Raw genomic sequence first — 26,644 nt, 5'->3', positions numbered from 1 at the left:
CAGCTCCCTAACCCTGCTTTGCCATCTCCTTAATATTATTATTATTTTATTAATGTGCCAGGAAATGGGAGTGGCCCCTCCTGGGAGATTCTTCTGCTCAAGCCTTGGGGTTTCCTCCAAGAGCCCTCCCATTGACACGCAGTGGGATCTTGGGCAAGACCCATTCCGTCTCTGGGCTCCACTTTCCGCCTCTGTCAAATAAGGCGCTGGAGCATACTTGAGTCCTCTGAGCGAGGCCACAACCCCGAAGTCAGGAGGACCAGTCTCCCTCCTACAGGCAAGTGCATCTCAATGCACACAGGACAAGCAAGTGGCTTGTTTGTGCTCACCGGCTAAAACCAGAGCTGGGGGCAGCGGCTGACCTGGAGCAGATACCCACCGGCTGGTGAACCAGTCACTGTCCGCACGTCACCCAGGGAGGAGGGAAGCGGGGCTCTGTGGGCAGAGGAAGCAGTTCAGGGCTCTGGAGTGAGACAACCTGGGATCAGATCTCTCTGTGACTGAAGTTGAAGGGGCTCAATGTCTCACGTCTGTAAGACGGGGACATAATCCTTAGCTTAGAGAACTATTGTTAAGAATGAGGAACTGCGTGAACTCCCTGAAAGCAGGGACTATCTGTGCCTATATCCCCAGTGCCCGGGACACAGGAGATACTCCACAGAACAAGTCACTAGCATGATGTGTAAGAATTGCTGATTAAAGTGCCTGGCACATGGCAAACACTCAAAAACTAGTTGCTAAAGGACTTTATTTATCCCCATCAGACTGAGGGGGTGTTGGGAGCCAGTTCTGGCAAGGAAAGCAGTTGGGGTGGTCCAGGGATAGGTTAAAAGTCTACCCCTGAAAGCAAGACAGACCTCGGTCCCAGCTCCACCTTTTACTAGCTGAGACCTCAGCAGGTAACACAAGCCTCAGTTTTCCCACCTATAAAATGGAATTATAATGCCTGCCTTGTTACAGTGAGCAAATGAATTAATGTAGGAGGAATCCCATGTTAAGGCAATAGGGGTGCCTGTTATTATTACCCAACGGGGAGTAAAGAAACACAGAGATGTCTGTGACAGGAACCAGGAGAGGCTGGAGACCTGGGGAGCCTGGCACGCTAGGCCACAGAGGGCAGAACAAATCCAGAAACAGGCAAATGTCATAGAAGGTGCTTTGAGGTTTAGGGTCCAAGAGAGCTGAAGACTCATAGAAGCTGGGAGTGTACAGAAAAGATTTCTTAAGGAAACCAGAGAGCCCCAGAGAGGGGCTGGAAAGGGCCTGGCAGCTGAATGGAAGACCCTCATCCCGAGAATGACCTAGTGCATCACCTGAAATTGTCAGGCTTTGTGTCCTGCCCAGTCCTGCAAACACCAAGGGGTCTTTCCTGCTGGCTACAGCAGAGGGATGGTGCTGAGGGGGGCCTGAAGTTCCCACTGAAAGTGGCCTTGGGGCCTGTGTGGCAGCAGTGAGGTCTAGGAGGATGCTCCTAGTGGCCGTCAGTGTCCCAGTTTTTACTGAGGCTGTTTGGGGACATGCCCTTGTCTCTCTGGTCCCTTCATGGGCACATTCTCCTTCCCCAGTAGAACCAATGGAACCCACCGCAGGCTTCAGTGTGCTCTGAGTGGCTGAGTTGCCATGTGTCCAGCGCCCGGGAGGCCCATGAAGGGCGGAGGGCAACCAGGTCAAGACCAGTAACAGCTGGGGTACCAGCTGTCTGTCCACAGCCACTCTCCCCATGTTCCTGGGCTTTCAGGATGCTCGGCTGCACTGCCCCCACATGGGGCCTGCTGACCACACACACACACACACACACACACAGCCTGAGGTCGGGGTCTTGCTCCTGGTCTCTGACATGGGAACCCCAGCTGTATACCTATAGGGACAGGTGCCAGGCTATTTCACGACACAGGTGCTCTTAGCTGTCCTCCTTCATAAGGACCTTGGTTGTCCTCTCCCACATGTCCTTAGTAAGATCCTTCTGAACCCAAGAAGGCTACTTCAGGTGTCCCAGTGACATACCCAGCCGAGATGGCACTCCCTGGGTGCCCCCCCTGCATATGCTCACAGAGCCCCACACTGTGCCATTCGCCCAGGGCCCGGTGCCGCTTCCCTCCACCCCTCAGGCTAGTAGTTTAGTGGTTTCAGCATGAACTATAGAGTCAGACTTCTGGGTTCAAATCATAGCTCTGTCACTTCCTGGCTGTGTGGCCCTGGGTAAGTTGCTTTGCCTCTCCGCGCCTCAGTCTCCTCATCGATACAATCAGGACGGTTGTTTCTATTTCATAGGGTAGTTGTGGGATTAAATGAGTTAGTATGTGAAAAGCTCTTAGAACAACGCTGACCTCAGTCAGCGGACGGTGTTGTTCCCTCACACAGGTACGTACCCAGAAGTACACCCAATACACAGGTACCTGGGGGTGTACCTCTCCACGATGCCAGAGGGTACCACTTGACTGCAGTGTGTTTTGCTCCCTGTCCCCCGCCCCCTGAACACACAGAGGTGGCCTGTGTATTTGCTGACACAGAAACACCGGAGGTTCACCCACTATCTCAGGTGCCGTGTGCACCACCCAGATGCCTGCTGACTCTGCTGACCACACCCCTCCCCACTGACACACGCTGGCAGCCCTGCCCAGACGGAGCCCCCTGCCAGCCAGCCCACACGTGGCACGCTCACCCACACAGGCATCCTGCCGCTCCTCGTAGCCGGCACTGCACACGCACTTGCCGATGGGCACCAGCCACTCGCCCTCAGCACTGCAGTACATCTTGGGCGTGTCCCGCTCCTCCGAGTGCCGCACGCACTGGCCCCGCACCTCCACCAGCGAGGACGAGTCTGCCCCTGTCACTGCCTCCGAGAAGGCAGCCAGGTTGCGCACCATGGTGGGGCACTTCTTGTAGTAGATGCGGAGGGACAGGATGGCGAGGCAGGCCCCAATGTCCTGGAAAGCCAGATAGAAGCCGCGCTTGCTGAGCGGGCCCACGCCGCGCACCTCCGTGTTGAGCTTGAGGCGTCGCACGCCCAGGTCGGCACCAGTGAAGCTCTCATCGGCTGCGATGGTGTCAATTTTGAGGAACTGGCTTTCTTGTGTGCTGGCGCCCAGGTCGCGGTCGGACTCCAGGTAGTAGAGGTTGAAGGTCTCCTTGCAGGTGCCCAGCACGCCGGGCATGCTGTTGCAGTCCCGCAGGGTAAACTTGATCTCGGCGTAGACGCGCCGGGCGCCATCGCGGGGCACCCAGCTGGTGCGCAGCCAGTTGTTCTGGTTGGGGCTCATGACGTTGCACACCTGGTAGGTGTGGATGGGCCGGAATGACTCGTCCACCTCGTTGATGGAGTCCCACTGCGGGCAGAGAGAGCACAGCCAGCTGCAACGAGAGTCAGCACTTCACCCTCTTTGCCTGTGACCCTCGCCATGTGCCACATGCATTGTGCTGGGAGTGTCCCGGGGAAGAAGATGGAACATTCTCCAGCCTGGAGGAACTGACCTTTTCTGGTGGATTGTCACAGCTGCTAGAGACCAGGCACCCTACAGATGTGGCTTGTAGCGTGCCACATCCTTCTGGGGAAGGGTTATTTACTGCCTGTTTGCAGACGAGCAGATACAGGCTCAGACATATGAGCCCCGTCCCTGAGGACACATAACTAGTCAATGACGGAGCCAGGACTGGAATGGCTACCCAATCTACAAAGCTCGGACCTCCCTTCTGTGAGGCCCCTCCATTCACTCCAGTTTCCATATCAGCTGCCCAAGGAACCTTTCTAACGCGGGAACCTGACCATGCCATGCCCCGACCTCAAATCCTGCAGCAGCGCCCCCTGAACGGGCGCTAGTTCAGTGACTGACAATGGACTCTCTCTGCTCTGTCACTTGTGATGGCCCCTTGGCCCCGCACATGGGGCTGGAGGCTCATGGGCTGGGCTGGGTTCCACTCAAGAGAATACCGGGACGCGGGAAAGTTGAGTGTGATTGCTCGGTGCCAGGTGCTGCCAGGCATCGCCGATTCAGAAGGAAACCAGACACCATCAACAGAGTGAAATGGCAACACGTGGAATGGGATAAAACATGCCCACACCGTGTATCTGATAAGGAATTAATATCCAGAATGTATAAAGAACTCCTACAACTCGACAACGAAGATACAAAGAGCCCTGTTTAAAAACGGGCAGAGGACTTGAATAGATATTTCTCCAAAGAAGATATACAGATGGCTAAGTAGCTCGCAGAGAGATGCTCCACATCCCCAACCAATAGGGAAATTTGAATCAAAAGCACAACGAGATGCCCTTTGACACCTATTAGCTACTATCAAAACGACAGGAAAAACACACGTGCTGGCGAGGATGTGGAGAAATCGGGACCCTTGCGCGTTGCTGGTGGGAACGTAAAATGGCGCAGTCGCTGCGCAAAACAGTATAGTGGTTCCTCAAAAAATTAAACATAGAATCAGCGTATAGTCCAGCAATTGCACTGCTGGGGATACACCCAAAAAGAAATGAAAGCAGGAACTCAAACAGGTAGTTTGCACACTCCCAGTCATAGCAGACTAAAAGTGCCCACTGATGGGTGAATGGATAAACAGAGTGTGGTCTATCCGTACCACGGGATAACACTCAGCCTTAAAGGGGAAAGGCACCTGACACAGGCAGCGGTGTGGGTGACCCTTGAGGACATCGCAGAGAGTAAAATAAACTAGACACAAAAGGACAAGAACAGCACGACTCCACTTATCCAAGGCACTTGGAGTAGTCAGATGCATAGGGACAGAACGTAGAATGGTGGCTGCCAGCGGCCAGGAAGAGGGGCATGGGGAGCCATAGTTTAATGGGGACAGAAGTTTCAACCTGGGAAGATGAAGACGTTCTGGAGCTGGATGGTGGTGATGGCTGTACAACAAAGTGAATGTGCTTAATGCCACTGAACCGTACGCTTAAAAATGGTTAAGATTAAAAAGTGGTGGATGTTACATTATACGCATTTTAACACAATTTAAAGAAAGAAATACACCAGAAATACTCCCCACCCTCATGTACCTCTTGCAGGGACAGGTGGGAAGGGCCCCAGCAAGGCTGGAAGTATACACAATGCTCAGCAAGCACCAGACAGCCCAGCTTAGACACAGAAGTCACACAGAAGTAGTGACCTGCTGTGTGCCCTTGGGTAAGTTGCTGCTCCTCTCTGGGCCCCAGTGTCCTCAACCGTAGCTGGTTAGTGAAGAGAAGTTCAGTGGATTCCTGAGGACCCAGAGGAGAGATTGGGGGCCTAGGGCAGATGGAGGGCACAAGCTCTGGGTCCCTGTCCCAGCTCCACCAGAGATGCAGCACCTTGATCTTCTCTCTTGGGCCTTTAGGTGCAATTGTCCTTGAACTAGAGATTCTATTACTTAAGTGGGGGTGGGGGAGAGGTGAAGACCACTCCTCATGAAATAAGGAGGCTTGGGCACCATGTGATTTCATTTACGAGGATATGCGAAACCTCAAGAACAATATAAAAAAAAACAAAACAGACACAGGCACAGACACCGAGAATGGACTGAGGGTGGCCAGATGGGAGCGGGGGGCTAGGTGAACAGGTGAGGCGGTTAAGAAGTACAATTGGTGGTTACAATTAGTCACAGGGAAGTAGGGCACAGCATGGGAACATAATCAATAACATTGTGATAACTGTATGGTGCCAGGTGGGTTCTGGACTGGGGGGGGAGGAGGCATTTCGTAAATTACATAAACGTCCAACCACTGTGCTGTACACCTGAAATTAATATGAAACAATATCGAACATTAACTGTACTAGAGTCAGAGGTAAAAGGTAAAACAAAACAAAACACCACTCCTCATGGTGCCCTGAGTCTATGGGGTTCTGAGCTGTCGCACAAGTGATAGGATGAGGACCACTGGCATCTCAAGTCTTTCCTGCCTGAGAAAGCCCCCCTGTTTCACTTCATTTGTCCAGCTGCATGGTCTTGACCCTCAGCACCCACATCTGTAAAATTGAGTTCAGACAGCCCCACTTCAGAGAGCCTTCGGAGGATGCAGAAAAGCCTGCAAAGGGCTTAGCCTGGGCCTGGCACAGAAAGGCCCCCAAGGAACGGGACTGACAGGACTGATATGATGCTGACTGGCAGCATCTCCAAGCCCACCTGTGCCCACCTCTGGGGACCACTGGGGAAGAAGTCCAGGGTGTGCCAGCCTCACCTGAAAGCATCATGCGTCCTATAATCCCCACTGATCCCAAGAGGACCCTGCCCTGTACCCCACACTGCAGCTGGGGCCTGCCCCTAGGCAGTGCTCTGTCACATCTGGGGTTAAAGTCATTGTCACAATTAATGGAGCACCAAAGGGCCAACCAGCTGCTCCTTGTCTGTTTCCTGCCAGGGACTGGGATAAATTAATCAGCTCTGTGCCCGTCTGCTCCAGCTGCCCCACCAACGCCAGCAGCCTGGCCTGGCCCTGCCAGCCCCAGGGCTGCTCTGGATGCACAGAGGGGTGTGAGTTTCTGGAGGCTAGCAGAGAGGTGGAGTCAGCCCTGTCCTCTACCTGGGGCACCCCATCCTGTGCCCGGTGCCTCTCTAGCCCATGGTGCACTCCTCCCTCAACCCCCACCACTGCTCTGGAACTCTGTCTTCTTCCCAGAACACCATGCAGTGAACTGGCTGTGCACCCATGGTAATACAACATCGCCTCTCTGAGCCTTGTGTTTCCCAAATGTAGAGTCAGGTAGCTAAAGCCCGTCCATTCCATCTGCTCTGGGGAATGGTGAGGATCAAGTGAGACAATGGGAAGGAATGTGTCTTCTCACCAAAGGCAGCTGTTAATTTCCCAGAGGTGAAGTCCACCCAGTGTGTGTGGAGGGAGGGGCACTAAGGTAAGGGCACAGCCTGGTGAGAAGCATGGGTTCTGGAGCCAGACTTCCCCCAACCTCAGCAGAGATGCTCAACCTCTCAGAGCTTCTGATTTCTTACCGGTAAATTGTCCTTTTCATGCATCATCCCAAAGGTGACAACTCCACAGAGCCCGTTGTTATCATCCCCACATTCTAAACGAGCAGGTTGAAAGGAGGTAAGGGCTCTGCCAGAGTCACACTGATTAGAGGCGGCAGAGCACCGGTTCATCCAGACCCAGCACCTCCGCCTTCAGGCAGTGCTGCCTGCCTGGTAAGCTGATAACTTTGCTGATGCCAGGACAGCCCAGGATGACACCGTACCCTGGGTGTTTACTGACTCCAGGACCAGAGAGGTAGAAGGAACCCCAAGGACCGTCTCCAAAGGCTCCCCACCCAGCTGGGCAGGAGAATCACCTGGAAAGTTTATCTAACCAAAGATCCCAGGCTTCTCCCCACACACCCTAGATGCCAGCATCTCCATATTTCACCTGGTAGCCTGGCCCTGGTTCAAGGTCTAGAGCCTGGGAGCCAGGGGGCTCATCCAGCCTTCTCTCCCTGGGCAAGCCCTATAGAGACGGGAGGCGGTCCTTGGCTCAGAGGACAGTGCAGCGCTGCCTCCCAATCCTCACAACGAGGACAGAGACCAAAGAGGGCAGAAGGGACTCAACTCGGGCTCCAGGCTCAGAGAGAACCTAAGTTCCGGTCCACCACTGGGAACCCGTCTGACACTGAGTGTTACCTCCCACTGCTCTGAGCCTCAGCTTCCTCGTCAGTAAAATGGGGTGGCTGTACCTACTTGCAGGACTGGTAGTGGGGATTAAACAAGATAACATCTGTGAACTGCTGAGAGCTATGTGAATACAAGATATTATATGTTCTAACTCCCAAATGAAATGAGATAGCTCTGAGCCATGTTTTACAGTGCCCTGCAAACAAAAGAATTACCAGCGTGATCGTGCAAAACACAAGCCAGGGCATGTTCCTCACCTGCTTAAAATCCTTTCCACTCCTTGTTACTCTAAAAACCAAGTCCTAAGATCTGAGTGGGACGAAGGGCCAGAGACACCCAGAGCCAACCTGGGGCCAGGCCCATTCCTTCCTAGCTGCGGGATGGCAGGGGACAGGCTGACCTAGCCAACCAACAGCCAGACAGTCACCGCCTCTCGGGTCAGCCCCCTGTCATGGGCACAGCCACCTGGGGCACGCACAGAGAGCACTTCACAGGAGAGACTAAGGCCCAGGGTGGTAAAGGGACACCCCAGGGACCCAGCCTTTGTCTTCAGGCAGGTGACCTGCTCAGCCATAGAAAGGAATTCTTATTGGCTCGTGGGCCCCCGGAGCCCGCCCCTCCAGCTCCCTGAAGCCTGGTGCACAGGGCTGATGGCAGTAAGAGGACTTGGCTTACTGCTACCTGGGGCCCCCAGAGCGAAAGGGGCATGGCTCTGTTCCAACCTCAGCCCCAGGCCCCAGGCCCCAAATGGCCTCGATGAAAACCCTGCCCCGAAGTAAGGAAACACTCCCTTCACAAATATTCACTCTTGATGCCATTATCGCTGTTACTATTATTAAATTATTATCCCTCTGTCCCCAGAGCCATGGAAGCCAAAGTGTTCATGAAAGAAATGGTGTGTGCATGCTGTGCTCATCTCTATAGCAGGGAGGGGTGTGTGTGTGTGTTCCTGAGCACATCTGTAGGGGGAAATTTATGGGAGAAACAACCATAATATATACTAAGAACAATGATGATGACAATAATGCAGTTAGTGAAGGCTCACCAGGCGCCAGGCACGGTGCCAAGATCATGTGTCATCTTCCCTCACCCTCACAGCAAACTCCACAAGGTTGTCACATGCACACCCCTTTCTACAGACGGGAAACTGAGACTCAGGGAGGTGAAATGGTGACCCAGGACCACCCAGCTTTTCAACCAAAGGCAGAGCCAGGACCCCACCAGGCTCATGGGCTGCCTTTGGCTTTCCTGCCACGCCTCCCGGGGTTCGGATAAGAAATTTGGAGGAACGAGGCAGTGCAGCCTTGTCCCTGGAGTTACCATGACCACTCCCCAGGAGGGTGGGAGGGGGTGTCTCCCATGAGCACATGACACAGGGACCTGATGGGCTGACCCCAGGGTACCATGGAGGTCACATGGGCAGGGGCTTGGCCATGGGGGATGGGGACTGGCAATGCCACTCAGGTGGTTTTGGTGGAAAAGAGAAGAAAGCAGGGGTTCCAGATTTCCTGGCAGCCCCTGGTGAGGGAAGGGCAGCTGTGAGGGAGGGAACCAACCCTAAATCCATGAAAGAATAGGGCCCTTGCTGCCCTGTTCCTTGACATTGATATGTCTTAGGCTATCCTGGGCCTGGCTGTGGCACATCGTGAATCTGTGGGCCCAGGACACAGACATGAGGATCCCACATCTAGGGCCTTAGACATGAAGAATCAGTTGCCCAGCCCCAGAGCTGGTTCTGTAATCCCAAGGCTCTGTGTGCACTAAGTTGCTAAGAAATCAGCGAATCTGTCTCTAATTGCTGTGTGTCCTTGGGCAACTCCGTTCACCTCTCTGGGCCTCTGCTTCTTCTTGATCTATCTGATAAGACTCTGTGAGTCACAGCCTCTCTCTGCTCACAGAGGGATGAATCTGGCCTCACAGTCCATGTCTTACCCCGTGAGCTGGGTACGTGAGCCAGCCCCAGTCCCCGTAGATGGTTGACGTGTCCAGCAAGTTCACTGCAAAACAGGAGACAAGAGCACATCAGATCCCTGGGACCACCTTCTCCAGTCCCACAAGAGCGGCCTGACCCAGAAACACTGGTCAGCTCTCAGCCCCCACCATGCCAGCTCCCTACCTTTGTACCCTTTCTGACTTGCCCTGTCCATCAAGGCTCAGTTCAAGTTCTTTCTACCCTGAAGCCTTCCTCTGCTACCTCGGCTAAAACATGATCATTTGAACTCCCAGAATACAAGTGGCCCGAGTGCCGGGCTTGGTGGGGCAGTGGGATGGCTGAGATGGGCTCAGGAGTCCAGGAGGCCTGGGTCATAACCCCAGCTCTGCCACTTAGGTGCTGTGTGTCTCTGAGCATGTCTCTCCCCCTCCCTGAGCCTCAGCTTCCTCCTCTATAAAATGGGGGTGACAGTGGCTCCTATCTCACGGGGGGCTGTGAGGCTGACTCGGCCCTTGCTGTCCCGATCACCTGCTGTGGCAGCCACAGTCCAGGCCACCAGCCCTGGCAGCTTGGGCCGTGGTGGGGAAGAAACGCTGGCTAGAAAGCAAGTCTATCTTTAAGCCAGACCCTCACGGTAGGGGAAAGAGCCCACACTTGGAGTCAGGCACCTCTGGGCTCACATCTCAATGCCTCTAGGAGGTTCTCTAAACCTCAATTTCCTCATCTGTAAAATGGGAGATGATAATATCAACAGGTGGGTGAGGATAAACTGTAAAGCTTGCTCCTCCTGCCTCTCAGACCCACCCACTCACTTTTCAGTGATAAAGAGCCACTAAACTGTTAAGAAATTGGGGCTTGAATCCCAGTTCTGCCTCTCACTGCTGTGTGTCCTTGGGTAAGTCCCTTCACCTCTCTGGGCCCCTGCTTCCTTTGCTCTCTCTGGTGATAGCTGCATGAGAGGGCTTTTGGCTCCATAGTCCCAGGGCTTTCCATTTCTGTCTCTCTTCCACGTACCCTATCCCTCAATCAGCAATCATGGGTTTCCAATGAACCCAAAAGGCAAGCTCAGGCAGGTCACACAGGGTTAAAATGGGGCCCTCTGGAGCTTTCCCAATGGAAGGCTGGGTGTTCCCTGCCTGAGATTTGCATAGCTCTGTGCCTGCCCCTCAAAGATGGAGACAAGTGTCCTCGGGAAAGGTTGGAGTGAGGATGCTCTTATTTGCTGATTTTCTTCTTCCTTTTACCCTTCCCACCCCATGGCTGGGTACAAGGGAGGCTGGCTGGAGAGAGGACCTTCGGAACCAGGGAGGGGCCTCTGAGCTCCCCGGGGGTCCCCAGAGGCCAGGCAGGATCAGGGAATAGAGCCAAAGTCGCAGAGGGAACTCCCCTCCGGAGCCAGCCCCACGCCAGGGCCAGGGGCGCAGGCACAGAAGCCTTTTTGCCTCCCTCCCTCCCTCTCAGGCAATGGAAAGAAATCTGGGTCAGGCAGCTCTCTGCTGCTGCTGGGTAGGAGGGAGAGGGGGCCGCACTGCAGTTTCCCCCAGATCAGCAGGGCCTAGTTTGGGGAGAGGGCTGGGAAAGAGACCTGTGGGCTTCCCCCACCATCACCCCCATCCCAGATGGGGTCTCAGAGCTGAAGGGCCCTTCTCTGTGCAACTCAGACCTGCCCCTACACCACTGCCGCTGCTGCCGGGGGTATCGAACGCTGTCCCCCTCTTGGACTCCTCCCCCTGAACACCCTGACTCTAGGGGCAGCCCCCTGCCTGCAGACCCCATTTTCCAGGCCCCTCCCTCCCCTGGGAAGCCCCATCATATTTGCAGCAGATTCCTCATCAGCCAGCCAGGGGGCTCAGATAATCCAAAGATAAGTCAAAAGTCGATTCTATCGAATTCAGGAAGAGCTACAGGATTCCAGGGCTGCTTGTTCTAATTTCTTCCAGACCCTTCTCTGCCCCTCCCCTCTCCTCTTCTCCCTCTGTCCCCCTCTTCCCTACCTCATGTCCCCTCCTGAGGGGGGAATACAGAGTGTTTCTCATGGGCCGTTCCAGGCCCACAGGAGGTGTCATCCAGGCTGGAGAGAAGTCCAGCATACAGATCACCTGGCAGGGGCCCGAGTCCCCAAGGAGATTCACACCCTTCTGGTCACCAGGGCTGGGCTCTCTCCTGCCTCTTGCACTGCTGGACTGTGGGTCTGTGTGACATCTGTGATGTCAATTCCCCTCTCTGGGCCTGTCTCCTCACTTGTAAATGTAAGGGTTGGACCAGATGGTCTCTTAGGGCCTTCAATGAAGCAAATCCCTTAACCCCTCTGTACCTCAGTTTCCTCATCTGCAAGATGTCCATAGGCATCTGTGCCGGGCCTGCCTATCCGGGCTGCTCTGGGGGATCCAACGGACCCCTCTCCCGCTCTGAGAAACAAGACAATTCCTAAGACTTTCCTGTTTGACTGTGGAAGGCGTTACTTGATTTCTTTTTCTCTCCAGCACCGTCACCTCCCCCCATTCCATTTTGCTGAGACTAATACTTAAATTGATTTACATTCCCTGAGGACATAGCGCCTGACAGCAAGGCTGGAGAATCCGGGGTGGCCAGGGGGCGTCAGCTAGGATGGGAATGCCTCTGAGAGCACCCCAAAGTGGTGGGTCATCCCCACCATGGAGTGATAAAGAGCTGCCCGCCTGGCATCTCTGCAGGTGCAGGGTCCTCCCCCCCCCAGACCAGGGAGGGACCTGGCATAGGGGCACCTGACCAGCCTGGGGCACTGTCACCTCTGGAACCACAGCTAGGAACAGAGCCCCCTCCTCAGGTTCCGACGTCTTCCTGGCTGATCCTGGTTCTTCACCAGCTGAGCTGGAAGGGACCCCTGGTTGTCCCATGTGGAACCCATTCCCTAGGTCTCCACGCATGGCTTTCTGACCTGCGAGGGTACCCCATGCCCAGCTGGATACCCCGCTGTGTTGGCTGGATGGGTGTGGACAGTGCGTCCCTCCATCCTGCACAGACTTCCTTGCCTCCCTCCCTTTATGGATCTTGCCTCTTACCCATCTGCTCCTCCCCGGACACCAATGTGTCCTCCCTCTCAGGCCAGTGGCCTATGTTCCTCAAAGTCCCCTCCCCAGGGGACTCTGGTGTTTGCTCGTCTGCATTCTGGAGGGCGCTGGATCCTCCTTGAGGAGAGAGTTGAATCAAGGAGCTGAGAGTGCACCACCCGACGCCCAGATCCTTGATGTGGGTCCCCTTAGAGTCCCGCTGGGTGAAGAAGCTGCCTCCTTCCCTATACCCAACCCTGGGAAAATGGTTTCTCAGACCACAGCTTTGAGAGTCACTGACCGCCCCCTCCCAACTCTCCTGGTGTCCCAGGAACCTGCACCCCATCACTATCCACCCCAGCTGGGCTGTTCCTCCTGCCATCTCACCTCTCAGCTCCCCTGCTATGGTCCCTGCTCCCTGTGTGACCCATTCATAGGAGACTAGGAGCTTACCCATTACCAGTGTGCATTTATTCTGCACACACCCATTTCCACAGGCATGAATGCAAGTCTGAGGGCCTCCTTGTATGCGGTGTCTGCCCCACAAATGTGCATATTTTCAAGTGTATGCATCTGTACATGTACGTGTGTGCACATGTGTGCTGCCTGCATTTCTGCGCATCTGGCTGTGGGCGGAGGAGGGCTGCCCATGCATGTGAGTCTCTATAGGCCTGGGTCTAGGTGTGTGAATCCCTAAGTATGTCTGTGTGCTTGAGGGTATAGATATATCTCTGTGAGCTGTTTGTGTGTGTGTGTGTGTGTGTGTGTGTGTGTGTGTGTGTGTGTGTAGGGTGGATCTGTGGTGTATCTGAGTGCGAATAACACTGGCTCTGAAGCTCCCCCAAGTCTGAAAGTTCATTCTGCCAGGGTGAGACCAGCTCTGGACCCAGGACACCAGCAGGATTCAGCACAGAGCACTAGGTCCAGCTTCCTCTGGGCAGCAGAGGGGGTCTAGGATGGGGGCGGGGCAGAACCCAGGGCAGCATCCTGGGTGTGTGTGGGTGTGAGGCTCTCCCTAGGTGTTGGGGGAGCCTGATGGATGCCCCCTCCCAGCTTTTCTCCCCGCCCTGCCATCATCACCAGGTGGTCATCTACCAGACCCTTTTGGTCCTGACTATTCAGTTCACAACCCGGCCTCCCTCCCCAGGGTCCCCTGAGTGACTAGATTGCCCCAGCCTTGCCTCTGGACAAGACTGATCTCCGGGGCCTTGCTTGTCTCAGTTCATCCACTAACCCCTCAGCTCTCTCCTCACTGGCCCTCCTCCCAAGGCCGCCCCTTCCTGCTCCCGCAAAGCTCCTCCTGACCAGCTAACACTCCCTGGCTGCTGTCCCTCCTTTTCCCCCAGTTCAGCAGCCCTGACTCTCATTCCCTGTCCCTCATTTCTGTTTCCCCCTCAACCCTATCCTGTTCTCTCTGGTCCTCATTTTTCAGTTATTTGTCCCCATCTCTCAGCGCTGTCCCCTGCCCCCTTTCCCTTCAGCCTTCTGAATCTCATCCTGCATCTTTGTGTTCCCGTCACACTGTTCTCTATCCCCACCCGGTCCCCTGCGCTCTGCGTCCCCTCTTTCCTCTAGACCTCTTCTCCTGTGTACTGTCCCCCATCATGTCCCTGTCCCCAGTGTCTGATCTTCGGTTCTCTGTCCCCAGCTCCTAACCCTCAGCCCTGTCCCCCAGTACCCTGTGCCTCTGTTGCTCATCATCAAGCCTTCGGGTTCCTGTTCCCCTGTCCTGTCCCCTTCTCCATCGCTCCATCCTTTGACCCCAGGTCTCTCCCGCAGGCAATCCCTGTTTCCCCATGCCCAGGGATCCAGCCCCGCTGGAACTCAAGATCCAGGGAGAGGAAGTTGAGCCTCGGGCAGCGGGAGCCGCGCCCCCAGCCCCTCGGCCCCTCGGCCACCCCCGCCCCGCAGCCGCCGCTCACCTTCGCCGCGCGCCGCGGACACGCTGGTGGCTGCCGCTGCCACGGCCGTGACGACCCAGAGCGCGGGGGGCAGGCGGCCCCGGGCGGGGGCCATGGCCGGGAGGGCGGGGGCGCCGCTCACCTTCGGGCTCGGCCGCGGCGGCCCGCGCGGCGGCGCGCTCCCTGGCTCTCCCGCACACCCAGCGGCCGGGCGCACACACCGGCGCACACGCCGACTCAAGGCGTACACGCGGGCACCCGCGCCCGCCGCCGCCGCCGCCGCCCCGGGCGGGGGCCGGCCCGTCACGGCGCCGAGCCAATCAGCACTGAGGCGAGGGGGTGGGGGGCACGGAGCCCTCAAGGCTGACACCGGGCCAGCGGACACCACCAATGCACGTGCGCACGCTCGCACTCACCCGCCCGCACCTTCGGGGGTGGTGCGCTCCCCGCACCCCACGTTCGAACGTGAACTCAGAGCTGCTGTGACTGGGGCCACAGTTAGGACGACCCCCACGACTCCCGGACACGCAGACCCACTGGGAGAAGTCCCCTTGTGCGCACACAAGGGCGAGACATCCACCCGCACACTCCCTCTTACACACACGTCTCAGACCCATGTGTCCAAAATGCCTTGCATGGTGACACACTCGGATGCACACACTAGTTCATGAACAGAAGCTGAGGGTCCCACTTAAAGACAAACTTTTAGGTAAAAACTCTCTCCCCTCCCCCACCCCCATGACTGGGCATGAAGAGGGCACCCTCGTCTTAGAGTGCAGTGGTCATGGGCACAAGCTCTGGGACTAGACAGACAAAGGGTAAAATCCTGACTGTGTGGCCTTGGGCAAGTTTCTTAACCTCTCTGAGCCTCAACTTCCATGTATGTAAAACAAGGACAAGAGTATTGATGTCCTGGGACTGTTGTGAGAATTATATCCAAGGACTCACTTTACCTCCTACTGCCAGGAACACAGCCAGGTGGCTGGTGATGGTAGCTGTTCTTGGGTGATGGTGATTAACACTTCCTGCTTTTTCCTCCCTTGACTTTCCATTCCCAGGAGTAGGAATTTCATCTTGGGAAACCTGGGGGGGGGGGGGCAGGGACATGGGGAATCCCTCCAGGTGTAGACCTACCCCCCTCAAGCCCCTTGAGCACCTGGTGGCCCACATTGTTCTGGAAGCAGATAAGAGGTCTCCAGCCCCCCAGGGGCTGGCTCTCAAGTGTGGGTGCCTGCTGGGGCCAAGTGCTCACTCTGTCTCTGACTTCTAATGGGCACAGACTATTACCAGGGCCCTCTGACTGCACTCCCAGCTCCTGTGCTCACGGGGGAAGAGCTGGACCCGTGGCTGGAGGTTACATAGAATGATAAAGGCTATTTGGGGAGTGTGTGCCATGTGCCAGCCCCTGCTTTAGGAGCTTTATAAACTTGCTCTACTTTAAGCGTTACACAGCCCTGCGGGGAGTGCAGCTGAGGAAACTGAAGCGCAGAAAGGCCGTCATTTACCTTAGATCATACAGCTGGTTAAATGCTAGAGAGGTGCTCAGATCCAGATCCGCTGGACTCTTATTAAAGCTCACTCTCTCCTGTGCACCTTTGTTACAGAAGCGGGAAGACAGCTCAGATTAGGAGCCCTTTCCCAACAGCTCAGATCAACTGCCTCAAAGATGTAGTAAGTCCCCCGTCACCAGAGGCATTCAAGCAGACACTGGGTAGAGACTGTTTGGGGATGCTGTGAATGGGACAGGGCATAAGGGGAGCAGACTGGACTAGACCCAGAGAGGCAAACACAGATGCCCACAGGTGACAGGCAGGGGCCCAGCTCCAGCCAACATTGCCATGGGAATGTGAGCCCAAGTTTCTGCGTTTTCAGGAGACGTTGTATATCTGCACTTTTCATGTGGTGCCTGTTAATATTTAAAGTTGGCAGCTAATGCAAACATTGTAATAAAATGACAGTGTGGACAAACCCGTGGGTGGAGCAGCCACAGCTTCTAGGACTCTGGACTGTCCTTCAGGTCTCCTCAGATGGAAGAGTCTATGGCTGGCCACCTCACTCCTGGGGCTTTGGGGGCATGCGCACAACAGAGCAGAACAATGCAGACAGAGTCAGGACACAGTTTTGAGCAATCATGGGCTCCCAGACATATGTATTGGAGGGGGAGGCTTTGTGGGGGGCTGGGCTCTGTATTCCTAGCTAGAGGCGGAGCCAACCACACCTGGGTTTTGCCCATTTTGTCCATTTTTCAGGTGAGAAAACTCTGCAGGGTCCCACTTTGGTAAAAGAGGTGGTTCTGGCAGGAGAGATGGGTGTGTGTGAGCATGTAGGGTGGTGGTGAAATCCACTCATCCTTGAGCCACCCAGACCGTGCTCTGGATGCCTCGTTGTCCTAGGCTAGCCCACTCAGCAGAGCCTAGACTCCTACAGAGAACCTCCCAACCCCAGCCCCTTCTCACTCTCTGCTTGGTTCACTCTGGGAGGGGACTAGAGGGGGCACTCAGCCCTCACATTTGTATAAAAACCTCTCCTTCTTTTCCAGCTGGGGGCAGAGCCATCGGAGATCTTAGCAAGAGCCAGGTTCCTAACTTGAGACCCATGTGGCTTCCTGTAGTAGAGCCTCAATTTCCTCATCGTAGTGGGCCCATTCTGCCCCGCTACCCAAATTCTAAACAACACGAAGGGAGTGTGGTGCTGGCACTCCCCTGGACCGGGGCTGGAGTTCTCGGGGAATAGGATATGACCCTGCCCGAGAAGTCTTCCAGGCTGGAAGGGAGGCAGCCCCAGAAATGAGTAAGAAAGTGGCTTCTGTTCCGTGGAAGAGATTCACTCGGGCCACGGGGACTGTGTTAAAACCATGCCTTTCACCGCTGGAGCCAGGCAGGGCAGGAGTGTCTAAGGCAGCCCTGTCAATTAGAAATACAGTGGGTGCCACATAGAAAATTCAAGTTTTTTTCAGGTAGCCACATTTTAAAGAGCAAAAAGAAATGGATGAAGCTAAATAGCTGTTGAGTGGCTGTAGCCTGGTATGTAAGATTAAATTAGTAATCAATTCACTAATTCAATGACTCTGCATTGAGCCCCGCTGTGGCGCGGCGCCAGGTGCGGGGGACAAGGCGGCGGGCCACACACGTGCCGTCCCGGTCTCACTGAGCTCCAGTTTCACGGGAGGCAGGTCATTAAACAGGCAATGACAGCAGCCCCTTCCGCATAAGGGACTATTTCAGCAACTGTAAGCACCAAAACTTAAAAGAAAATTTACAATTTAAAATATATCTTCTTTATATAAAGTCCTCTTTAAGCAGAAACTACTGAACGTAATTTAGCTCGTTCTCGGTGGCTTGGAGTCATCCCTGTGAACAACGAATCACTGAATCTTGGTGTGGGAAAGCCCCTAGAGTTGAGTTACTTCAAACTGCTGCTAGGGGAACAGCAGGAGACAGAGGTGCCTTCAGGACCATAGAAGTGGGTGAACCTGTCCACCCTTCTCATCTAAAAGACCCCAGATTCTCTGCTTTAATAGTGTTTCTGGGTCTCTCCTCACTCTGAGGCTGCCAGCTGCCTCCTCTCTACGGTCGGGCTCCTGCCTCTGACAGCTCCCCACTGCCTCCTAAGGTGCTGCTTCTAATCTCTTGAGGACTCAAAAACACCTGAATGCTTATTCGAGTGGTAGGTAAAGTCAGAGGGTTCTAAGGGAGGGACTTCCCCAGGAGCACAGACAGTGGGTTTAGTGTTAATGATTGTGGCTGCTCAGAGGTCTCTTCTGCTTATTCCTGGTTGGTCTCTGGGTATTTGTTCTCAGGTTGGAGGGTAAGTGAGGTGTTGTTATAAATACATAAGAAGCTTATTAATGGCCGGGCATGCACAGACTAATTGCTTCCTCCTGTTTACATATAATCAATCACTTCCACAGTTTGGAACCACTGGCAAGCAGCGGAGTGGAAGGAAAACAGGACTCGCTGCCATGGGCCTCGGAGGTCTGGCTGCCCCCCTATCACTCATGCTCAAGTCTTTTCTGTCCTGAAAAAAATGCCCCAAACCAAACCATGCCTTTATCCCTCATTCCCCTTGCCTACTGCCTTCTCCCTCTCTCTGCCCTTGCCCAGCCAGCATCTTGAAAGAATCCTCATGGACTTCTTTCTCTCTCAGTCTCTCCTCGTCCGTTACCACCTCCACAAACCCTGAAGCACCACCTGCCCCAGACCCCACTCCACGACTCTCTGTCCCACGCCTGGTCCTCACTTGACCCCACCCTCCACCCAGCTGTGCAAGTCAGGAACCTGAGCTTGGTTTCTGTCCCTCCTTCTCCATCAGCTGTGCACCTGGCATGTCCCAAGTCCTTTGATTTTACCACCAAACCATATCTTGAATGCATCCGCTCCTCACCACTGCCACCAGCCTGGCCTGAGTCCCCATCACCTCTCACTGGCCACGTCACTGGCCTCTGTGCACACTCTCCGGGCATCTTGGGCATGCACCACACTGCAGCCAGAAAGCCCCTTCAGTGCAAAGGATCATGGTCAGCTCTTGTCCGTGCCCCCTTCTCCCCTAATTTCCAGAGTCATCTGCTGTTCGCTCAAGATAAAGATCCAAAGCCTTATCATGCTGCAAGTCCCTGTCCAGGTGGCTGGCCTCTGCCACCTTGCCAGTCACCACCCCCTCCCTCTCTGCACCCTGGGCTCAGTCTGGAGCCCCACCTACACAAGTGTGATTGCTTTACTCACACTCGAGTCACACCTTCCTGTGAGAGCACGGACAGCCTCTGCTCTTGCTGGGCACCAAGTCCGCAACGTCTGCATGCGGGCGGCCCTCCATAAGGACTTCTGCCTTGACCCAGGCTCCCTTTGAGGCCTGGCCCAGACTGGAACTGGGGCTGGATTCTCTTTGCTGTGACCTGCCTGCGTGACTCCAGACAAACTCATTACCTGTCTGGGGCACCGATCAGTGTCGGGGAAGGCCTCTAGGGCTCTCAACATTGAGGGTAATATGACAGAATATCCACTATTCTTATTAATCTTAATTACAGCCTTTTGAAGAATGTTCTGTTATTGTCTGCACTTCACTTCGTAAATGAGGGAATCAGGTGTAGTGATGTAATTTGTCCAAGATACCACAGCTGCTAAGTGACCTGCTTGGGATTCGAACTCAGATCCGTGGTTCCAGAGCCTATGTGGCAGCTGGGAGCAGGAAGAGCGCTGAGCTCTCAGGTGAGTGGAAAGTCTGGGGCTCCGGTTGGTCAGAGGCAAGGGACAGAGCAGGTGCTCCCATGGGCAATTGCATGGTTAGCCAGTGGGTGTACTGGCCCCTCTCTGAGCTCCTCAGACTTCTGAGGGAAAAGGTCAAGGAGCTCATGGTCCCAAGGACAGGCCAGCCCTGGGCTGCAGCAGCGGGTGGGGCAGGGAGGTTTTGCCAAATGCAGGGTCTTCAGGGATTTGCCTGGCCCCTGGCTGTATTATTGAGCCAAAGCTGGGCTTGATTTCTCGGCTTGACTTCTTAGCTTGATTGTGGGATAGAACAGGGTCTCCCTCTGGGAGTCAGGGTGTCAGAGCTTTTGGGTAGCAGTTGAGGCAAAGTCTAGATTTGTTGAAAGGCAGCAAAGACCTTGGGCTCTAGAGTCAGACCTTATTCAAATCTCAGGCCTAACCATCCCTGTTTGCTCTGTGTCTTGGGGAGATCACTACCTCTCTCAGCCTCCAGGTCTGGGCTGTAAGGTGGGGACACCCACCACCTGTTCTTTAGGGTGATGATGGTTAAAAGGGTGCCTTGCACATAGTAGGCCCTCATACATCACAGCTCTCCCCGCCCAGCCCCAAGACCTTTCTCAGAGAGCAGGAGGGATCACGCCGTGGCTCATTATCAGAAAGAGGAGCATTAATATCCCTGATGTTAAAAAGTAACCTTATCGTCATTCTGCCTTTTTGGGAGGAGATGAGCCCACATCAGCATTCTGACAGATGGGAGCAGCTCTGCGATTGCCGGAGACAGACAGACAGAGAAGCAGGAAGGGAGGGAGAGGCAGAGAAATAGTGTGTGTGTGTGTGTGTGTGTGTGTGAGAGAGAGAGAGAGAGAGAGAGAGAGAGAGAGAGAGAGAGAGAGACAGAGAGACAGAGAGAGAGACAGAGAGACAGAGAGACAGAGAGCGCGCCCGCCTGGTGACAATGACTGGCTGGGAGGCGGGGGTTGTGTGCGTGTGTGGGTGGGAGGGAGGGTGGGTGGAGGTGGCCCCTCTCTAGAGCAGGCGAATGGTTTTAGGAGGGTGACTTGATAATATCCAATATTGAATGTATTGAAATGCTAAGCAGCTCGACAGATCTCTGTCTGATTTTCATTAAAACTGCAGAAGCAGAGGGTGTGATGGGGAGGGGCAGTGACTCCATCACTGCCTGGAAGGTCTGATAGCGGTAGCCGAGCAGGAGCCAGGTCAGGACCAGGGCCAGGGTCAGGACCAGCGCCAAGGCCACTCCCACCCGCACCTCTGCTGCTGCCTTCCCAGCCGCTGCCGCTGCCCCCTCCACGTCCATCACAGTCGCCACAGCACAGGGGAAGCCTGGTCCTGAGTTTGGCCACCTTGCTCACGGAGCCACCTCAGTCACTGCACTGCACGTCTGACTTCTGGCCTCATCTGCTTCTCTGTCATGCAGGCAAAGAAGAATCCTGCTCCCACCTCCATCCCACACCATCCACCCACTCTTTCTGAGGCCCAGCAGGGTCGGGATGGGGGTGGGGGGCTGTGCTGGGTGCTGGGCATGGGAACACATCAGCTGCCCTCCAGGAACTGCTAGTCTGATGGTACAGACAGACCTAGAATAGATCATTTCACATCGGTGGGGTGGGAACGCCCAAGCTACTGAAGGCTCAAAGGGTGGGGATGGTGTGCCTGTGGGGAAGGAGAGAAGACGAGTCATGGGCCCAGAGAGGGCAGGTGATTCCCCCACGGTCACCCAGCTAGGAAGCCACCGAACTGAGACGTGACCCCAAGGATATCTGACTCTCAAACTCTGTGTGTCCCCCTCGGCCAGGAGGGTTTCTCGGGAAGGAGACACAGAGTGTAACACTGAAGCTTGAGACCCATCTGTGGCCCCGGGTCACCTAGAAGGAGCTCCCAGGAGTCCAGGTTAATTTGGAATCGTCCCAAATGCAGACTGACTCCCTGGGATGAGAGTAAAGAGGAACTGAGAGCCCAGGGCTGCCAGGGGCTGGGCTGTTTGAATTCCGGTCAAGCTGTTCCAGCCTGGCCCAAGGTCATTTGTTCGGGGAAGAGAGGCAGCTGCTCAGCCCTGCGCACCCCCCTCCCCCCCACGGCTCGGAGCTGGGAGATGGGGAGGCTGAAGGACAGTGTTCCTGGTGAAAGCAGATTACCTGGTGAGGGGCTGGCGGGGAGGGATGGCACTGCCGTGACAGGTCCATCAGGCCCTGCCTCTGTCTCTCAGAGGGGATGTTTCCTGGGGCTGCTGGTGACAGCCCCGGGCTGTGGGGAGAGTGCTGATGAAGTGGAGACAGCCTGGCCCCAGCCTGGAGCTGGTGATGGGCAGGGCTTCAGCTCCTCTGCTGCCTCCCCCGAGAAGCCCGGAGGAATCTATCCCACCACCAGCCCCAACCTGTCCCCTCTTTAACTCTACCACCTCCCTCTCCTCCTGCCTCCAGGACCCCACCTCCAATCCCACTTTCACCCACAGCCAGGGGGAGTTTTAAAACACAACACTGCCCTGCTTGCCACCTGCAGCGACCCCGCTATCCCAGGAGAAAGCCCAGCTCCTCTGCCTGAGAAGTGAAGACCTTCATGGTCTGGCTTCTGCTTCTCTCCGTGGCTGCACCCAGCGCTCTTCTCTCTCTGCCTGGGGCCTTCGCACCAGCTACTCCCTCCCCCCGGCACCCGCCCCTCCCCCTGCCACTTCCTTGGGAGTGTGGGGGGTTGGGGGCGCTAATTTCTACTTCCTCTGGGCTCAGCTTGGATAGCACCTCCTCCGTGAAGCCTTCCCTAAAAGGAAGCCTTGCAGTCTGTGTTGGGTGACCCCCAGGGCCCCCAGCCCACACCTTGATCATCCCATCATCCTTGCAGTTCACAGTGACGGACTCTCAGGGTGTGTGTGGGGCATGGCTAAGTGTCGGGCTTGTATGGCACCAACCAGAGTGTAAATGCCCGTTTGTCCATCTTGCCCACACACTGGGGGTGCCTTATGATTACCCACTTCACAAAGGGGGAGTGATGCGCTCAAGGGCACCAGCAGGTGAGTGGCTGGCAGGAGCCCAGAATTCAAGTGTCCTGACTACCTGCACTGCATCCCACATCCCGCCCTTGACACCTCAGCTTCTGGGGGCTGTTCCGGGTTCAGCCGGAAGCCAGCTCTGAGTGGGCAGACTTCAGCCAAGGCCTGTCCTCCCAGTGGCCCCTGGAAGATTTGAGAGACTTCCCACTGGAGCCCCGGAGGGGCTGCTCCTCCCAGTGTGGCCCAGAATTCTCACCGCCCCGTGGCTGCAATCCTGGAGGTCCTGACCTTTCCCAGTCCTGACCTCCTGGCTTCTGAGCGGAGCCTCCTGTTTGTCCTTGGATCCCCATCCTCACACCTCAGAGCAGCCTCTTGCTGTGACCTCACCTCCAGCTTGCTGGCTCCATGTGGTAGCTGGGGCCCCCCCGAACCCACCTGCGGCCCTGCCCCAGCCCTCAGTCTGGGCTTGGGCTTCTTCTGTCAGCCTGTTCCCCTGTCAGAGCTTTGAACCCCAACGTGGGAGCTCAGCGTTCCGGCCCCAGCTCCTCCCCCCACTGCCGCTGAGGGACCGAGGGGCTGGGGATGATGAAGACATCTTCGAAGAAGGAAGCTAAAGATGTAAACGAGACCGTGAAATCCCCGATGACAACCGTGACCACTGCGGCTCCAGCCATTAAACACGGAGCTTTAACGGCCCCTGAAATACACCTGGGGCGCTTGTCAGCAGCTCCTGCTCGTCACACGTGCACATGCGGGCCATGCACATGCCTGTACACACGCGCACGCACATCCAGGCTCTGTGAGCAGCGCAGAAGGGTTGAATGGTTCCAGCAGTTCCCTTGGCCTAAGGCTGGGGAGGCTGGGGTCCAGGGTGGGGGGGTCCAGGGTGGAGGGCCCAGGCACCCTTCCAGTCTGCGTGCCTCGTGGCTTTCCCATTGTTCAGATCATACTTTCTATTTGCAGGTCACTCACTCATCCCCGGCATCCTTCTGAAATGGCTTTGAGGAGGGTCAGGTTCTATTTAATATCCACCCCCCCCTTGTCCCCAGCACAGCCTCAAACATGCAGTTCAGTGCTTGGTACACAGCAGGTATCAGAGACACATGTCCACTGAATATATTGCATTGCATCCGCCATCAAGGAAAATGCCTAACTGAGAACCCCGTGCCTTGTTTGAGGCTCACTTGGTTGAATCCAAAGCCCTGGCTGGGGAGCCCGGGCTCTGAGTTCCGGCCTTGGCACTAACTCCTGTGTGACCTTGGCCTCCTGTAGGAGCAAGGCCTCCCCCTCTTTGGTGTCAGCTTCCTCATCTGAAAAGCCCCTGCCCTGCCCTAGTCCCCAGAGCAGCCCATGATGGTCATCTGAATCAGGAGGTGAGTGTCGGCTGGTCGTGGGCCCTGCAGCCCGACCAGGATGGTGGCCGGCAGCCCCACGTGGGAGCTCAGAGCCTGCTGGGTGTTCAGGGCAGAGAGGCTCTGTTAGGGGTGCTTCCTTTGAGGCAATTTTGTTCACACAGCACTCAGCACAAGGCGTGCAGTGGCTGCTCACGTAGTAGGAAGGTTGGTTAGTCTGAACGTAACCACCAACTCCTATAAGCGTGAATTTTCAGGAAACCTTCAGAAATTCCTTCTTCTGTGTCAATTCCCCACTGAGAGAGTTCTGTGTCCTGGCTCTTGCTCACCTCTTTAGCCACAGGTCTCACCACTCCTACTTCCCCACTCTAAGCCATAACCACTCTTGACTGCCAGTTTTCCCCATCGATGGTGGTCCCCTTGGCTTTTCCCTCTGCCAGTCCCTCGGCCGGCACACTCCTCTTTCCCTTGCCCTGCCCCCTTTCCCGGTGAACTCAACTTCAAACTGCTTCAACTGCAGGTCTCTAAAAAGCCCTCCCTGGTTCCCCTGTCGGCGTCGGGAGTGTCCTCAGGCTGCTCGGCCGCCTGAACTTCTGCCATCACAGCCCCTGGACCTTCTCGGAGGCTGGGCCCCGCGCACAGGGAGCACGAAGGACATGCTGAATGAATGGACAACCCGAGGGCAGCTCAAGGTTGGCAGGTTCTGACACGCACTCCTGTGGCTTCCAGTGGCTCCCAGTGGCTCCCACCACATGATTTCAGTGCCCACCTGAGGGCCTGCTGCATGTGGCCATTCCTGGGGCTGAGACCCTTGCGGGGCTGCCTGTCCTGGAGAGCCCAGGGTCAGCTGTTCACAAGCAGGGGGCTTCTCGTATTGTTCCAGAGGCACGTTGAGCTGGGGACCATCCTTCTAGAGTGCCAAATGCCATCATTCCTTCCTGGGCCTCGGGGCTCAATCTTCCCATCCTGGTCTCACTTTTGTTTTGCCAGGGGTCACCTGTCGTAGACAACAGAAGACAGCGTGCCAAGGGCTTTTATTTTAAAGTTCCCAAGCAGAAAACCGTCCATGCTTGTTTGGTGGCAGCCTGTAACAAGACCAAAGGAAAGGTCAGACGGGCCCTTCGCGGGGAGGAAAAAGTAGGCACGCCTGGCTGGAAGGGCTGGTGACTCTGGGCAGGCAGAGGGCACAGTGACAGTCCTGGGGCCCTTGTCCATCAAGCCACGTCCGTCAGAAGGGACTGACAGGCAGGTGGGCAGAGTGTTGCCAGGGGGAGATTTAAGTGTGAGCAGATGGCAAAGGGCAGGTTCAGGACAAACTCCAGACCCTGGGTTTGGGGACACTGTGGAGTGTTGGGAGAGGAGGATGGGGACGCTGTCGGTGGGGAGGAACTGTGGGAAAGCTACTTAACCTCTCTGGCCCCGTTTCCTCATCTGTAAAGGGGGGATAGTGCTAGTGGCATCACGCAGGGCTGTTCCGGGAGGACACGATTCGACACAGATACAGCTCACAGAGCCGTGCCCGATGGGCGCTCTCCGTGGCGAGGCTGAAGGACTCTGCAGGTTGGTGCTGCTGCTATTGTTACAGTAATGGTGGGTGGGTGTCCTCACTGGGACCTACAGAGGAGGCCTGGAGGGGTGTAGGCAGCAGGAGAAGGCCAGGACCCGGGCAGTCGGACCTCCGCCCAGGGCCTCTCTGCCCACCAGGGCTCCTGCCTCTGCTTCTAAGGTCATGGTTCCCCACAAGCTGTTCATGGTTCGGGGCTCCACTGGGGAGAGGTGGGGGCAGCAGAGGTGGGCCAGGTGAGGCTGGTGCTCACCCAGTGAGCAGTCTCTGAGGGAGCCATCGGTGGCTGGACATGTCAGCGGGAGAGGGGTGTGTAGAGAGGGGTCCCCGCTCCCAGGCCTTGGGATGGTGGCCCTGCCCAGACCCTCTGCCCACCATCTCATTTCCAACTGGGACTCATTTAAGAGCAATGGCCAGCTTGCTCGGGAACTTCAAAGATAGTATTTGATGAGTTTTTAGCAGCTTCAGCAAAACTCTAATTTGAATTTCAGGCGCTGGTGTGTGATTTCCTCAGTGACAGCTCCGAGGGATGCTCAGGCTCGGCTGTCATCCGGCGGGGCCTCTCACTGGCTGCCATGCAGCCGCCCGCCTTCCCGAGGAGGGGAGAGGAGGAGGAGGAGAGACAGGAGGCTGAGCGGAGCCAGGCTCCATTGAAGCTCAGGGAGAAGAGGCATAAACAAGCGACAGGGAGAGAGGGCTGGGGGAGGGAGGGGTCCCAGAAACAGAGAGAGAGAGGGAAGTGGGAGGAGACTGGAGAGACGGAGGGGAAGAGAGTCAGAGAATGAGGGTGAGGTTAGGGGCCTTGGGGAGAGACAGAGCCGCAGAGAACAACAGGGACAGGAGGGAAACCATGAGAAGACCCAGAGGGGACAAGACAAGACAGAAAGAGACAGACAGAGACTGACAGGCCAAAGCCAGACCGAGGGGGGAAGCAAAAGAGACCACCAACAGCAGGGGACAGAGGTGGAGATAGACATGGGAAGATGGGGGAGGGGGCAGGAAAAGACGGGGGGGTGGGAGGGACAAAGAGACAGACGGAGGAAGGTGGGAGAGGAGCCCCCGGGAAA

The 26,644-nt window shown here is 55.9% G+C and overlaps 1 protein-coding gene across 1 annotated transcript in view; it reads right to left on the bottom strand.

The window, feature by feature from the left end:
* The window catches only part of EPHA8 (EPH receptor A8), a 33,378-nt gene extending 18,807 nt beyond the window's left edge, over positions 1 to 14,571 (bottom strand). The window contains exons 1-3 of the mRNA XM_090268750.1: positions 14,478 to 14,571; positions 9,526 to 9,590; positions 2,663 to 3,326 (exon numbers count right to left, since the gene is read on the bottom strand). Of these exons, the coding sequence (XP_090124876.1) occupies positions 2,663 to 3,326; positions 9,526 to 9,590; positions 14,478 to 14,571 (823 nt within the window). The remainder of the gene's footprint in view (positions 1 to 2,662; positions 3,327 to 9,525; positions 9,591 to 14,477) is intronic.
* Positions 14,572 to 26,644: the final 12,073 nt, after the last annotated feature.

This window comes from Furipterus horrens, unplaced genomic scaffold (assembly GCF_987537825.1).
Source record: "Furipterus horrens unplaced genomic scaffold, mFurHor1.1.pri manual_scaffold_3, whole genome shotgun sequence".
NCBI classification, from domain to species: domain Eukaryota; kingdom Metazoa; phylum Chordata; class Mammalia; order Chiroptera; family Furipteridae; genus Furipterus; species Furipterus horrens.
This window is presented reverse-complemented; position numbering and strand designations above follow the sequence as displayed.